The sequence below is a fragment of the Eublepharis macularius genome, chromosome 16, assembly GCF_028583425.1.
Source record: "Eublepharis macularius isolate TG4126 chromosome 16, MPM_Emac_v1.0, whole genome shotgun sequence".
NCBI lineage: Eukaryota > Metazoa > Chordata > Lepidosauria > Squamata > Eublepharidae > Eublepharis > Eublepharis macularius.
This window is the reverse complement of record NC_072805.1, coordinates 13,022,137-13,037,031: the sequence shown is the minus strand read 5'-3', so window position 1 is coordinate 13,037,031 and position 14,895 is coordinate 13,022,137. Positions and strand designations below refer to the sequence as shown.

Here is a 14,895-nt window from a genome sequence, read left to right as displayed (position 1 = left end):
GAATTTATTTCGGTTTAGAATATTTATATTCCCGTATTTCCCTACAAAAAGCCTTCATTAGCTTAGAAAAAGCCTACAGCCATCATCAGTTAAAAACAGGGTGGATTTGATTTAAATCAAATTGATTTAAATCATGATTTAAATCACGATTTAAATCACTAGTCAGTAAGACTAGATGTAAATCATAGTTTTCTACATAAAGACTCATTCTTGCTGGTATAACCTTAATATACAACTAGATGAAGATTTCATTTTTAGAATAACAACTGTTCATATTAGTTTTACAGTTATATACAAATATTGATTTTTAATACTATTAGAAGCACATTACAGACAATTATGAAATTATTATGAGGTGAATTATCTCCAGTTTCACTTTCATTTTTACTGCTTGCCCCTCCCTCCTCACACTAAGTTTCTTCTTGTGCAGATCTATTCCACTCCAAACAATCTTTTTCTATTCATTGAACTTTTTGAAACTTAGCACTTAAGGGATTGATTCTGTGTACATGGGTTTGTAGAACAATGGGATTAAGGTTTTTCTCAACTCTGTTCATTTTATAACATTTTGGCTGTGAAGAAGAGGCATGTGATCTCTGCAGACACAAATTCACTGTTTTGAGAACTGCAAAACCAAGCATCTGTGATAATATCTTGTAGCCAGAGAAACTGCCCAGTAATCTTACAGAAACCCCTGGAAAAGCATGGCATTGTGAATGGATTAATGGAATTTATTTACCAAAAAATTTAAACATATACAGCCTTATGCTACATAATTAAAAACTAATCCTTATTTCATGAAGGAATAACCTTTGGATGATAATATATTTTCCTCAAAAAACATTATTTAAAAAATCCTATTTAAATAAAACAAATCCAATTTAAATCAAAAAATCCAATTTAAATCAAAAAATCCATTTTTTAATTTTTTAAAAAAAAATCATTGATTTTTATCCACTCTGATTAAAAACATGCCAATGCTTTAAGCGACCACTCATCACATTTAACCATGCCATAACCTCAATGCCGAAAATCCACACAACAGTTGAACATGTGTCATGTGTCCTTTAAACCCTTAAAGAAATGATTTATAGAACAGAACCGTCCTCCATCTTTTCCTAAAAATGGACAAAAATGGTGTTCTCAGGGCAGAGCCTCAACAAGAGTTTTCCACATGCATATTTACACCAGGTTGTCTGGGTATTCAATCCACATGGACCGGATATACTTTGAACCTCTGTAATTCAGCACCTGAAGGAAGTCAAACCAAAGTGTGTCTATTTTTCTGCACTAGAAAAATGCCTCCTTTCTGGTGCCTGTTGTTTTGTCGTTTGATCGGCTGAGGATTCGACAGCTGATGGGCTGAAGAAACTTGGGAGTTTTTTGTTGCTGTTGTTTTCAATGCACTAACCTTGCAACACTGTTGTTTTAAAAAAATTAAAAAAGGGACTTACTTCTTACTGCCGAGGTTAGTGTGCAGACACAACACACTTTTTAGTCCATTCTAAAAAATTCTCTTAGCTATATTGAAAATGAGAGGCTTACGAAAACTGCAAGGGTTTTTTCACGCAGGCGGGGCCTGGCCTCACAATGAAGAAAGCATCCTGTACTTCAAAAAAAAAAAAGGCCTGGTTTGACTTCGCTGGAAAAAAAATGGGGGTATGTGCACAGGGAGAAAACCCACAAAAAACCCAGAGGAAAATCAACTCTGCAGCTGATGCAGCCTTTCACTGTGCAGAATGCAAAACGTCTGGGAAGCAATCTGGAGTCTGGATCAGGGTAATTTGATCATGCATGCAGGACTCTGGAGAGAAATAGATACCGTATGGGGCCAGAACCAACAAAAAGCCCTGTGCAGAAAAGACCAAAAAGGGTGGTCAATACTCCTAGGACAGTACAAGTATGATGGCTCGTACTGCAGTACGGAAGATCTGCGAGGAAAGTTGATTAAAGGAAAACATTTTGGTGCAGGTTAATTTCATTTAGCTGGATAACATTGAGTCAGCATTCCATATCCAAGAACAGCTTCCCAGCTTCTTCTGGAAGCTCACAAGTACAGCCCGAAAGTGAAGCCGTTCTTTGTTAATCCCAGGCATCTGGTACTCACAAGCTATTTTGGTTAACGACTACTAACATACTTCACAAATTAACTAACCCGTTGTAAAAGCCCTCTAAGCTACCTAGGTAACTAAAATAAATGTAGTGGCAATTGCAGCATTACATCATCAATTGTTTAATGCTGCAATCAGATTTACACAAAGGCTTGGATCCTATAAACCCATCAAGCAGGAGGCATTGATGGTCCAAGATTTTACCTACTGCTCCCTGCAGCCTTTCTGACCCCTGGAAAGTTTATTCTCAAGGTCAAGGAGGGACTGATGCATGCCAGCAGTTGTGTAGGTTGGGAACTAAAATCACCTCTTCTGCCTTTTTGAAAAGAGTTCTACTCTCTCCCCACTGCAGCTGCCTGACCCGCATCGCTATTAGCATGCGTGAATCCTTCCAGGAATAAACTTTCCAGGAGTTAGAAAGGGCTGGGGGTGCAGGGAAGACCCCCTCCCCCAAGTCTTTAAGTTCGAGGACTGCAGGAGCCGATCCTGAGTCTCCTAAAATGAGTGGTGAACTCAGCACTGGATATCCTGACCCAATTCAGTGTGAGAGAACCCAGTGGGGGTTTAGAATCCAGTGTGGGTTCTAAATCTCACACTGATCATTAGTGCTGAGGATAAAGGAAGTAACTCGTTTTTTCTCACAAGCTTTTCTAATCTCTTGATCAAAAAGAGTCCAGTAGCACCTTTAAGACTAACCAATTTTATTGAAGCATAAGCTTTCGAGAATCAAGTTCTCTTCGTCAGATGCCTGATCAGGCATCTGACGAAGAGAACTTGATTCTCGAAAGCTTATGCTATAATAAAATTGGTTAGTCTTAAAGGTGCTACTGGACTCTTTTTGATTTTGCTACTACAGACTAACACGGCTAACTCCTCTGGATCTAATCTCTTGATGTTTCTGATAAGTACCCCAAAGCAGGCCACGTGCACATAAGGCCCTCTTCCAGGTTGCTTCCCTTTTTCCTCAAGCTGTAGACAAAGTGGACATTAGCGGAAACCAGCCCTCTTTTCCACTCAGCTGTAACTAACCTCCCCAGAGTGACACAGCAAGTAGCCTCCCTCAACACACACAAAGGGCTTAGTCCTCATCTACGAGGAAAATGAGATCAATACTCACCTTCCCAAGAGCAATGGAGCAAGCAGCCAAGCCAATAAGCCCCCCTTTCCGGCTATGTGGGTGCTGGGAAAGCGCAAACTCCTGTGACAAAATCTGAATTACATGCTTAATCTGTGCTGCGCTGTTCTGACTCACAAATTCACGCACCAGCCTAGGAACAAAAGAAAGTTATTTTCAGCACTAAGTTGCTCCAATCAAAAAAAGAAGGGGGGGGACACTCAAAACTCAACCTGAAATATACTGAAAATGCTGCAAGGGTCAAGCTAAACAAATGAAAGATATTCAAGATAATTCTGCAGAGTACACAATAGAAAACTTGAAAACACATCGCCTGAATGTCAGGGTGCATTAAAAAAATCAGAGCAAGCTTTATATAAGCTGTAACATTTTCCAAATACAGCTGACCAACACAAGACCGAAACGCATATGGTCTTGTCATTTGGTCATTTGACATGTTTATCAATTGTATTTGGAAATTTCCCCAGTTCCTTCTTTTTCTTTAGCTGACTCTCTTTAACCTAGACCAAGATGAGTAGCCATGTTAGTCTGTCTATAGCAGGAGAAAAGAGCAAGAGTCCAGTAGCACCTATAAGACTACCCTACCACAAATTTTGTTAAGTCTTATAGGTGCTACTGGACTCTTGCTCTTTTCTCTTTAACCTACTCAGAGAATGAAAATGGTGCAGTGGTTAAACTGTCACACACAGACTATGGAGACCTGGGTTCAGATCCCCACTCAGCCAGGAAACTCAATGCGAGACAGTGAGCCAGCCTCTTGAAAGAAGGGGGGTTTAAAAGCATACTAAATAAATCAGTCTCGCCGTTCTGTACCACTTGGAGCCTCCTCAAAATGTTCAGGCCGAGAAGCTATTTCTCTAGCTTTAAGCTATTTTACAAGGTTATCTTTTTCTGCATTCTTATGGAGCTACCAAAGAGAAACACACACCCAACACACACGGACTGGGACCAGCATACCTAAGGCACTGTCTCTCCCTGTATGTGCCCCAGAGAGCACTTCATTCAACCGGAAAACATCTACTGGTGGTCCCTGACCCTAGGGAGGCTCAGCTGGCCTCTACAAGGGCCAGGGCCTTTTCAGTCCTGGCCTCAACCTGCTGGAGCTCTCTATCTGAGGACACTCGGGCCTGCCAGAATCTTGTATCATTTTGGCGGGCCTGTAAGACAGAGATGTTCTGCCAGGCATATGGTAGAGGCTAATTTTAGTCCATCATTGCCGAGCATTCCACCGGTCTCCCTCCACAAGTGGTATGGAGAGTCCACTCACGCTGGTTTTATCTGTTTTTATGATTGATTTTAAGTTGTATTTTAATCAATGTTGTACCTTGCCCTGAGCCCGCTTGCGGGGAGGGCAGATTAAAAATAAAATAAAAAATATTTCTTCCATATTTAGCACAAGCCACTCACTTAACATGTAGGTGATATGAAACACCTTCTGCCTTGAAGCCACTGCCAGTCAGTTAACAATACTGATTTTGATAGACCCTGGTTAGATTCAATACAAAGCCACTTCTTCATTAAAGGGCCATGGCTCAGTGGTAGAGCCTCTGCTTTGCATGCAGAAAATCCTGGTTCAATCATCTGCCTCTCCAGTTAGAAGAATCAAGTAGCAGGGGATGAGGTTTACCTCAGCCTGAGACCCTTGGCCAGACAGAATAGACAACACTGATTTTGTAAGACCACCAGTTTGTGTCAGAGCAGTGTAGCAAGGAAGATCCTGAGGTAGACTGGTGCAGCAGTTACAGTGTCAGGTTAAGAACTGGATGACCCAGGTATTAATCCCCCCTCTGGCACAGCAGCTTACTGGGTGGCCTTGGACATGTCACACACACTTAGCTTAACCTACTTCACAGGAGACAGATCAAGATGGGTAGATAGCCGTCTTAGTCTGCCTGTAGCAGTGGAAAAGTCCGGGAGCACCTGTAAGACTAACAATATTTGTGGTCGGGGATGAGCTTTCATGAGCCACAGCTCACTTCTTCAGATACAGCTAGAATGTGAGTCCATCTATCTACTCATTCCATCACTCACCATCACTCCACTTTCCAAGGTATAAGAACAGAAGGACTCACATTCTAGCTGTACCTGAAGAAGTGAGCTGTGACTCACGAAAGCTCATCCCCGACCACAAACGTTGTTAGTCTTACAGGTGCTCCTGGACCGTTGCTGTTTCCTACTGCTACCTCAGAGGGCTGTTGTGGGAATAAAGTGGAGGAGAACGATGCTACTTTGGATGCCCACTGGGAAGGAAGGCATCGGTCTCAATGACAGGCTCGCGGTTTCTGTCCTTTGCAGGGAGCTTCTGCTGATACGAAAACAGGAAGAGCCGCGATCCGGCCCCTGGTTATTCAATGGACCTCCAGCCCCTTCCAAGGCCTCCCTTGAGCCGCCTGCACAGATCAGCCCAAAGCGCCCCCAACTAGGGGAAGCGGCGGGAAGGGGCGTGTGGCGGCGCTGCCTGCGGCCCCAGGAGAAGGAGCGGCTGGCGGGAGCGCCCCCAGCCCCGGCCCGGCTCCCCTGCTCCCCGCCCGGCTTACTTCTCAATCTCGAGCGCCGCCACCTTCCTCTTCTCGTAGAGCTTGTCGTTCAGGGCCCGCACGATGCTGGGCGTGAGGGGCGCGAAGTCCTTCTCGGGGTTCATGGCGCCGCGGGGCCCGGCCGGGGGAGGAGAGGCGCCGGGGCGCTCACGGGCCTTCTTCCCCCGCCCGAGCACGGGCAGAGTCGTGACTTGTGAGGCGACAGACCGGCTGCGGGGCGAAAGGGGGCGGCCTTCAGGGCGACGCCATCTTGAGTGAGGGCACGCGGGGCCTGGCCGGTGGGCAGCCCGCCGCTTCCGCCGAGGGCGCAGCCCCATTGGGCGAGAAAGGCCTCAGCCACGCCCCCAGCCGGCAGCCAACTTCCGCGTTGCCCTGGACCGGCCGGCAGAAACTGGAACGGGATGGGGGGGGGGCGGAAATCAGCGCGTCTGCGCAAAGGTAGCTTTGAAATATATATATTTTGCGGCGGAAACTTTGGCCGAAGCTGGTGGGATTTTCTACGCCTTCAGAAGCGACTTCAGACACGGCCTCCGCTTTTCTTGACCGGGAGCGTGGACTGGCTGTGGAGTAGGGTTGCCAACTCACACTATGTATTCCGCCTTGAGTCTCGGTGAGAAAGGCGGTCTATGAATGAATGGCTGGGAAGTTCCTGGATATTCGTCAGCAGAGCCTGGGGAGGGAATTCAACAGGGATGTCAGGCAATAGAGTCCACTCTCTGAAGTTACCTTTTCTTCTAGGAAAATGAGTATTCCTGGAGCAGCTGGTCTGTGTAGTAGAGGGAGCAGCTTCAGTTCTGGGAAGTCTGTGACTGCCGCTTAGGCTAGGAGAAAAGCGTCCTGGCCCTTTAACGGAGCCCGAGTGGATGGAAATGGGCGACTGAAGCTTTTCATGCCAGGGAAATAAATAACGTCCCCTGGTATTTGACAGAGGCAAAACTAATAGAAAAGGGACCCCTAGAGAGACCGGTTTAAGACCCCTAGTCAGAGATCAGCATATCCCACCTGGAGGATGGAAACCCTACAGGGTAGCTAGCTCCTTTGTCTGCTGGGTCCCCCTCGGGTAGGTACTGCTCAGCTGAAGCCCAAGGCCAGCGCATCTCTTCAGGCTGTGGGAGGGCAGCATCCTGGAGTGAAAGTTGTACAGCCAGTTCTGTGCCATCGCGGTCCCCTCTCACCATTTCTGTGCACAGCCCAGAATAGGGACATCTTGAACATTAGCCGTTTTTCCACCATAAGCTTTTCTGAATCCGAGCTCACTTCCTGAGATACGCACAGCTAAATGTATTTATGTTCCTAGCTGCAGAGAACAGAAAGGGCTGTGTGAGTGAGGTTACAGACCAGTTTTAAAATACCTTGTCAAAAGAGGGATGGGGTATCGCTTTAAACGACTCTCTCTTTGCAACGTCTTCCCTTTTATCTCCTATCTCACTCATACATACTCATAGACACCCCCACACACTTTCCCTTGTCTGCTTGACAGACAAACGCTTTAGTGCATCTGAGGAACTGAGCTCTTATTTTCAAAGCTTCATACTGGAATAAATGTTAGTTTTCCATGTGCCACTGGACTCCGGCAGCAACAGACTAACACAGCGACCCCTTTGGAATTATTCATACAGACTACAAGTATCACCCCCTATGTATCTTCTCCTACCCCACAGCACCCCATTTCCTCTGCCTTTCCCCATTTCCCATGCTAATTCTTTCATTCTTCCCCCTTGCTGGAACAGACTGGTCTTGCTTACCATTGCAAAGGAGCACCTGGTGGGGCTTCGGATGCTGAGAGTAGCCCAGTTGCGCCTACAGGCTGTGCTTACCCCTATGGATTTGGTCTGGGAGCAGCTATGTTCTAGCATAAAAGAAAGCTTTGGGGAGACAGGCTAAGAATGGAGCAAAGCCTTGGTCTGTCCCCTTTAATTGGCAGGAGTTCTGTTCACCACCGCCCCTCAAGGTTTTAAAACTGTACTTAACACTGCCGACATGTTCTCAAGCTTTTCTCAACAACCATAAGATCCAGCAATGGGGTTCTTTTTCTGTCTTTTTCAAAAAGTTGTCATTCTCTGGATGCCTGATTACGTGCCCTAGTATTACAGTGTGCATTTCCACAGCTGACCTGCTAATATGTAGAATAGAGATGATGGACAGGAAGAGGCTTAGGGCAGTGGCAGAAAGCAACAGGGCGATTCCATTTGACCAGACTAAGGATGCAGGACCATCTCCCCCCATAATGTCCAGCCCACCAGTTAAGATCTGCCTTTCAGGCTTTGCTCTCTTATGTCCCAACCTTCGGAGGTGAAGTGGGGAGCAAGGAGAGACGGGGCATTTTCTGTGGTAGCCATGAGGAATGCCAGGTGCCCTATTTTAGGCATCAGGCCACTACATATCTTTTTATCCGGGGGGGGGGTATCTTAATTGGATTTTTAATGGTCTGCTCTGTTTTATGGACAGTTTTTATAGTGCTTATGGCCAATGACTTGTTTTTTATATATATATATTTAAACTGTAAGCTGCATTGATCAGGACTCTGAAGAGATGGCATAGAAATAGCCTAAATAAACAAATGAAACAGACAGAATGACTGTAAACTTTACTTCTTCTCCTGATATGATTGATTTGACTACTAGTCCTGTACCATCTCAGTCGGTAGGGACCCATCTTGGTGATCTTCTTAACCTATTCTGCCATTCTGTCTTGGGTAATTTTATACCAAACAATGCCCCCTTGTCACCAGTTGGCTGGAGGCTCACATAGCCACAATTGTCATGTCTGTGTTCAGTCATGCCATGACTGACTGTATGTTGTAACCACAGTGCTCATTGTTAACCTGATGTATTCTCTCCTTAGTCCAAGTGTTACTTTCCGAGACCCAGAGAGGGCCTTTCCTGTTATCTTATAGAAATAGGCTCCTCTAAGCTAGCACTGACCTTGGAGCATCCAGACGCCAACTCTTGCTACTTTGCCCAGATGCTGGGAATGTATGACTGTATATTGAATGTCTAGCCATAACTAAAAAGGGTTCTCACAGGACCCGTGTAGACTGCGCGTCAAAACCTTAACAGTTATTTGAGCGCGGGAAAATCAAGTCTAACATAGAATTGCTTGCCTTGCCTTTTCACTTCTACCAAGCTCCATGATGGAGTGCAGACCTGAACTGTCAAATCCGAAATAAAGCTTTTCTACTGGAACCAATGTGTGTTCACTGGAGAGGGGCTGAAGGACCTACCTGCCAGGAACTGACAACAATCTTCGAACAGCCCCTTTTGAAGCTCAGCTTGGGAAGATCTCTGTCTCTTCGTCTGAATCTTCCCTCAAAGAGATTCTAGGATCCTGCTCAAGTGCTGGGTCTGACAAACCTTCCAACACCTCTGTTTTATTTAATAAATTTATTCCAAAATAAGGTCTTATGTAACAAATGAGCATTGCCAAAAGGAACATGAAACACTTTAAGATCTTGGGTTTTAAAGAAGTCATCTTGCACATTTGCAGGCAGCATTTTGAGCTGTTATCCCTTTCTTTGAAACAATTTTTCAGATAGGAAGGATGTCCTGCTTTACAAGAGCAACCTCTGTTTGTTTTGGTGGGACCAGATGTTACCTGTAAAAGGACTGCGGAACACATTCATCCATTGAGAGCTTTTTCTGTTCTTGAAATACACAGTTGGAAGCAAGGACTGCATCTCATAGGAAATTTGACACTAGAAATCAAGTTTCAGAGGACTTTCTATCCTTGAATGCAATGCTTAAACAAGAGCGAGAACTCCACAAGTCTCCATAAACTCATTTCTCAGGCATGATGCCCTTTAGATAGTAAACCCAGGAGATGCCTAAGCCCATCCCAGTCGCACGTGGACAAGAGATAACCAGCTTGCTGGTGACAGGCGCTTTGGTGCCACTGGGATGCCCTTCAAAGGAGACGACGATTGTGGCAGATTTCTTGGAACGAATGTTTTCTGGGGCCTTCACAGTGAAGGCAGGGTTCTCCACAGTATAGGAGAAGGCCATGGTCTGCAAGAACACGTTCTTGAAAATGATGGCCGTGTTGGACCCAGCTTTGATCTGAAAAGGACCCTGAGGCTTGGGGGGAACTGATGAGCCAAAGAGAGGGATTATGTAGTCTCCCCCTGTGGTGGAGGACAGGACAAGAGTTCCCCTTGTTTCTCCCAGCTGGCAAGGTTCAAAGGTCACCTCCACACTGACTTCCGTGCCTGTTTGAGATCCTGCAGCTGCATTGATGACTTTGTCTACATGGAAATCGGGGCTGTCGATCTGAGGGGGAAAAGCATACTACGTCAGAGGCATGGAACAAGCAAACCCATCACCTTCTTAATCTTTTATTGGTAAATATCAGATGTAATACCTCAGTTGTTACTAAATTAATCTCAGCAGGTCTCAATGCTGTGCTGATGTGATTAGTTAATATCTACGATAATAATTAGGAACCTCCGTTCTTTCCTTGATAACAGCAGCATTGCTTTGTGATAGTCCCCCGTGTAATCATCTAATTTTAGATTATTTTTTTAGCATTTTTATGAATCACAAACTATGTAATTGTGTTTGTTTTCTCTTATATTTGTTATGTCTAAAAGACAGCATGCTCTGGCTTCTCTGAATAAAATAAAAAGCAGCAAGCATGCCCCATGTTGCGTACGTCCAGGCTGGGTAGCTAACCATCTGGTTTCTCTGTATCTGGCCAAGTACTGAAATGAGATTAAGCCCAACCATAGACTTCCTTTGTCTGATCAACCAATCAGGTGATCCATCCACCAAGTAACTGTTTTCTTTTGTTCTAATGTGGTTAGAAACCACGTGTAAAGTTTGGTCAATGAATTGATTAAAAATAATCTAACTTTAAAAAAAGCGTTCTTCATGAAATGGCTGGCAGACTTACATTTTTTAAAACCGTACTAGCAGGTGCAATTGCGTGCAGTGTGTGAAAGAAAGGGAATGCCTCTGGCCAGATGATGCCCACTACAACTTGCATGCAACACAGGGTACTTATTCTTCATTTACGCCAATCTGATTCAGTGGTAAGGATTCTCTTAGCCAAACAACTTCTAAGGGCTAGCTCACCAAATGATCCTGAAGGACAAGCCAGAATAGAGAAGCTAGAATTATATTCCTCTTCTCTTTTTCCTTCCTGGCGTTGCCTTCTCTGCATTTTACCAATAAAACTAAAAATTGTGGGTCAAGACTTTGGACTGGTATAACTGCAAGCTCAAATATAACTTCCTGTGCCTACTTCTAGTAATGTTACGTGCCCATACGGGAGTGGGTACTGGAAAGATCATGTGAATGGGACTGGGAAAAGGGACATTGCCCACAAAGTATGCCATTCTTAGTAGATGGAGGCGGAACAGCCACATAGGGTTCTGGTGCAGCCAGTCATCTCTGTGATATATCCCATTGTAGTTGGAATACCCACAGGTTTGGGGCACCCCCTCATCTTACTCCTAACAAAAGAGGTTTGTGAAACAGAATGTTGAATGATCCCGCACAAATTGATGGGGCTTGACAGTAAGCTTTGTTCCCAGTCTCACCTTCAGTATAACCACCATTCCCTTGCTCTTAGCAGAAAAATGGACACACAAGCAACATTTCACATTCTTGTACAATGGCGCTTATGGCTATCACATGTTGCCCGAGGCAAGACGGTGGGGGGTGGGGGGAGGTCAGCAGCACCATTGCTGATGTAGCAATTGGATGAAACCATGTGAATAGCCATAAGTAAGTGGCAGAAAACATGATTTGCCTTAGTGGGGTCCCAAGTTCAGTCCTGGACAAGGTTAGGAAAGATTTCTGCCTGAGTGCTTGGAGCAACTATACTGAGCTGGACCACGGATGAAAAGTAGATCAGCATCAAGCCACTTCACGTGAATCTTCATGCACTGTCCAACCAACAGGTAGCAACTTCAATGAGTAATTGAAAAGGTTACCGTGACAGGATAGGAAGGAAGGACAGGCACCGGGACAGACACCACACAAGGGGTGTCTGTAGCAACTGTTGTCATGCCACAGAGTGTGTTGCTCTCTTAAGCTGGTTAATGGGAAGGTCGGATTCCACACCAACCAGTACCGCTGTGGGCTATCTTCATCTGGACCCTCATAGCAACTGACATCAAAGCAGAGGGCCCTGCCCAACTCACCTTGGTGGAATACTCTGTCTTCTGACGGGTGTAGTTGACAAACTTGGTGATGATGTTCTGGCTGCTGCCGAGCATAGTACAGAAATGAAGGGGCTTTTCTGGCCGAGCAGGCGTGGCTTTCAAGATCAGGTCATACTGGAACGAACCCAACTCGTTGCTGTTCAATGTCAGGCGTCCACTAGTTTCTCCAGGCCTCATTGGCTGGAATTCAAAGGCAAGCATCCCCTGAAAGAAGAGAGAGAAAGCAAATTATCAGGGTAAGAAGGGTCACTTGCCTTCTGAGTATCTCCATCCAAAAAAGACTCTTGTGTTCAACTCGCTGCCAGCACTGGGCAGAAGTGTGTCAAGTGAGCATGCAGTGAACTGGAGGTGCAACTCCTGGTGGGACTAGGATGTAATTCTTCGGAAGCAGAAAACACGGAAGGCCAGTGCACAGGCAAGAGCTGGCCGAAAGAAACCAAAGATTGAAGTGGGCCAAAAGAGAGTCGACCAGGTAAGGCCAGCATCTAGCAGCGGCCCAAACAAAGACTACGGCCAGAACTTGACCGCATTTGTAGCCCGGCCAGCTTTAGTCAGAGATAACCGAGTGCAGTACAGAGCCAAGCCTGGGGGAACAAAACGTATCTCAAGGGGCTTAGGAAAGAGGCAACAGTGCACAGATGCTTTCAAGCTGCATGCTGGCTGGGCCTCTCTCTCCATGAACCCAGTGAAACAAGAAGATGCCAAAGGCTGAGCCTTGCTAGGGTTGCTTTGAGCTCCTGTCCAAAGTCCTCCTCGGGCTCTGTGGCTGAGAAGGAGAAAGAGGAGTGGTCCACATTCAAGTGAGATTCAAGTGAGATCTGCCCTGAGCCCACTGATGTGGGGAGGATGGAATATAAATGTAATAAATTAAATTAATTTAATTAAACTTCCTGCAACCACGATGCTCACTGGGTGGACAAGTCATTCTCCTTCATTTGCAGCCCATCCAACCTCACATAGGATTACTGTCCTTGACTTCCTGGAGGGAAGAGGGAAGATGATATAAAAAATAAATTAGGAGTTGGGAAAGAAGATTCCCTTTTCCACCTCAGTCTTTCCACTTTCAGGTCAAAACGGAAGGCTTAAGGGCAAAGAGAACAGAGCACAAAAGGGACGTTTTGAGGAAGGTGAAAAGCAAGACTTCTTGGTATGAGAAACAGCAACAGAAAAAGGGAGATCGCCGGAATTTGCAATGCAGAAGAACCAGAGGGAGAATGTGATTTGTGTTAGCATCAGCAAGTGCCAGAAAAAGATTGAAAGCAGATGAGGGGAGGAAAAAGAGGAACTCAGCACCAAGAGTCCAGCGGGGAGGAAAACCAGGTTTCCTGCTGCATTTAAGAATACGGGTGTGTGATTTGGTATTCCGGAGTTGAATATATACCTGAAAAATACCTATCCAATATTATTCAAGTATATATAGATATATTCCACTTATTCGGGTATATTTGGATAAACCAGTATTTACATTCCTGAATAATCTGGATATATTTGGGAATACCTGGAAATCCCATTTTAAAAGTTGCAGCACCTCGTTCCCCACCTCTTTGCAGGCTTCCCAGGCAACAGGAGGAGGGAGGCAGCATTACTCTGAGTGTGTCTGTGTCGCTCGCTTGCCATATTCCATTCCCAGGTGCGGCTGCTGCCTTAGCATTACTGGCTTACTAAATTGGATACCTTTGCTTCAGTTTGGAGGGGATTCTCTGGTTTGACATTGGTTCTGTTGGGAATTGTTGGTTCTGTTTGCGTTGGGAGGCTTTTGGTCATTGGTTGCTGTTGTGTGTTTGGCTAAATTTTCTGAACAAAGCCTTGAATTTTGCCCCCATAGGAAACAATGGAGAGTGGCTTGTTCAGGGGCCGACAGAATTGGATTCATTTAAAACTTAGAGGGTGGGTCTTTAGTGGACAAGCACAACTAGGCTCCCTGCAATTTTGGTGTAGTTTGCTTGACAACTGGCCCCTCCCCACCAAATATTTCCCCATAAGGAATTATGGGGCCAAATACATTCAGAATTCTGGATAAAACCTGAATCCGAATACTATACTGCCATTTTTGGACCTGAATATTGGGAATACCAAATATATATGGTATTCTGGATACCCAAATCTGAACAGCACCAATTTTTTAGTTCATGCCCTTAAGCAAAAACTCCACCTAATGTCCCTGTATTGGCTGCAGAGTGGCCATTTCCCCTTTAGTCCAGCACTGGATGATGCAGCTAAACTTGGCCCAGTGAGAAGGCAACCTGTGACCCCCTCCATTGGCACTCTTAGCGGATGTGTAGGTGAAGTCCTACCTCAGACTGAGCAGGGACAATGATGTGGGGCGGCAGAGTAATGTCAGGCACTTTGCAGTCTGTGTTGAAGGTCACTGGATACTGCAGGGGGTTTTCAACCTTCAGAGAGGAGGAGGTGCTTTGCCGAACAGAGGCCATTAGCTCAATGGTGCCAAGAGGACCACAAGGGACGGCCTTAAAAGTAATCAAGTAGAACAGGTACTCCTGTGTCGCCTCATTGCGGAATGTTACCTGCAGTCACAAGGGAATATAAGAATTAGTTTTTATGGCAACTTGAAACAAAAGGTGAAGTCTCTCTCCCCCCTCTACTTTCAAGCCAAAATTAGCCACTCTGTGTTCCAGATAAAGTTACCAGCTCTGGGCAGGAAATTCCTGGGGGTTTGAGGGTGAAGGCTGGGAAGGGCGGGGCATACATAACACCACAGAATCTACCCTCCAGGGGAACTGATTTCGGTCATCTGGAGATCAGCTGTAATCCCAGGAGAACTCCAGGCCCCAGATGGAGGTTGGCAATCCCTAGTTTCAGAGGTTGCGAGCACTCCAACTGCAAATGTTAGCATTGCTGACCAAATTGAATGCTCTCGTTATTGTGAGTAGTGGATGAGCTGGCCCCAGGAAACAAGAGCTGAAAGTTGGTCCGGGGCCTGGTTGTTGT

The 14,895-nt window shown here is 45.5% G+C and overlaps 2 protein-coding genes across 3 annotated transcripts in view; both read right to left on the bottom strand.

Moving 5' to 3' along the window:
- Window positions 1–6,037, bottom strand: part of VAC14 (VAC14 component of PIKFYVE complex) — a 123,632-nt gene extending 117,595 nt beyond the window's left edge. For both annotated transcript variants that reach the window (XM_055000682.1, XM_055000683.1), the window contains exons 1-2: window positions 5,784–6,037; window positions 3,229–3,379 (exon numbers count right to left, since the gene is read on the bottom strand). In XM_055000682.1, coding sequence (XP_054856657.1) covers window positions 3,229–3,379; window positions 5,784–5,887 — 255 coding nt within the window. In that variant the 5' untranslated portion in view covers window positions 5,888–6,037. The remainder of the gene's footprint in view (window positions 1–3,228; window positions 3,380–5,783) is intronic.
- Window positions 6,038–9,206: 3,169 nt separating this feature from the next.
- Window positions 9,207–14,895, bottom strand: part of HYDIN (HYDIN axonemal central pair apparatus protein) — a 222,680-nt gene continuing 216,991 nt past the window's right edge. Inside the window, exons 84-86 of the mRNA XM_055000839.1 lie at window positions 14,241–14,471; window positions 11,926–12,150; window positions 9,207–10,048 (exon numbers count right to left, since the gene is read on the bottom strand). Coding sequence (XP_054856814.1) covers window positions 9,560–10,048; window positions 11,926–12,150; window positions 14,241–14,471 — 945 coding nt within the window. The 3' untranslated portion in view covers window positions 9,207–9,559. The remainder of the gene's footprint in view (window positions 10,049–11,925; window positions 12,151–14,240; window positions 14,472–14,895) is intronic.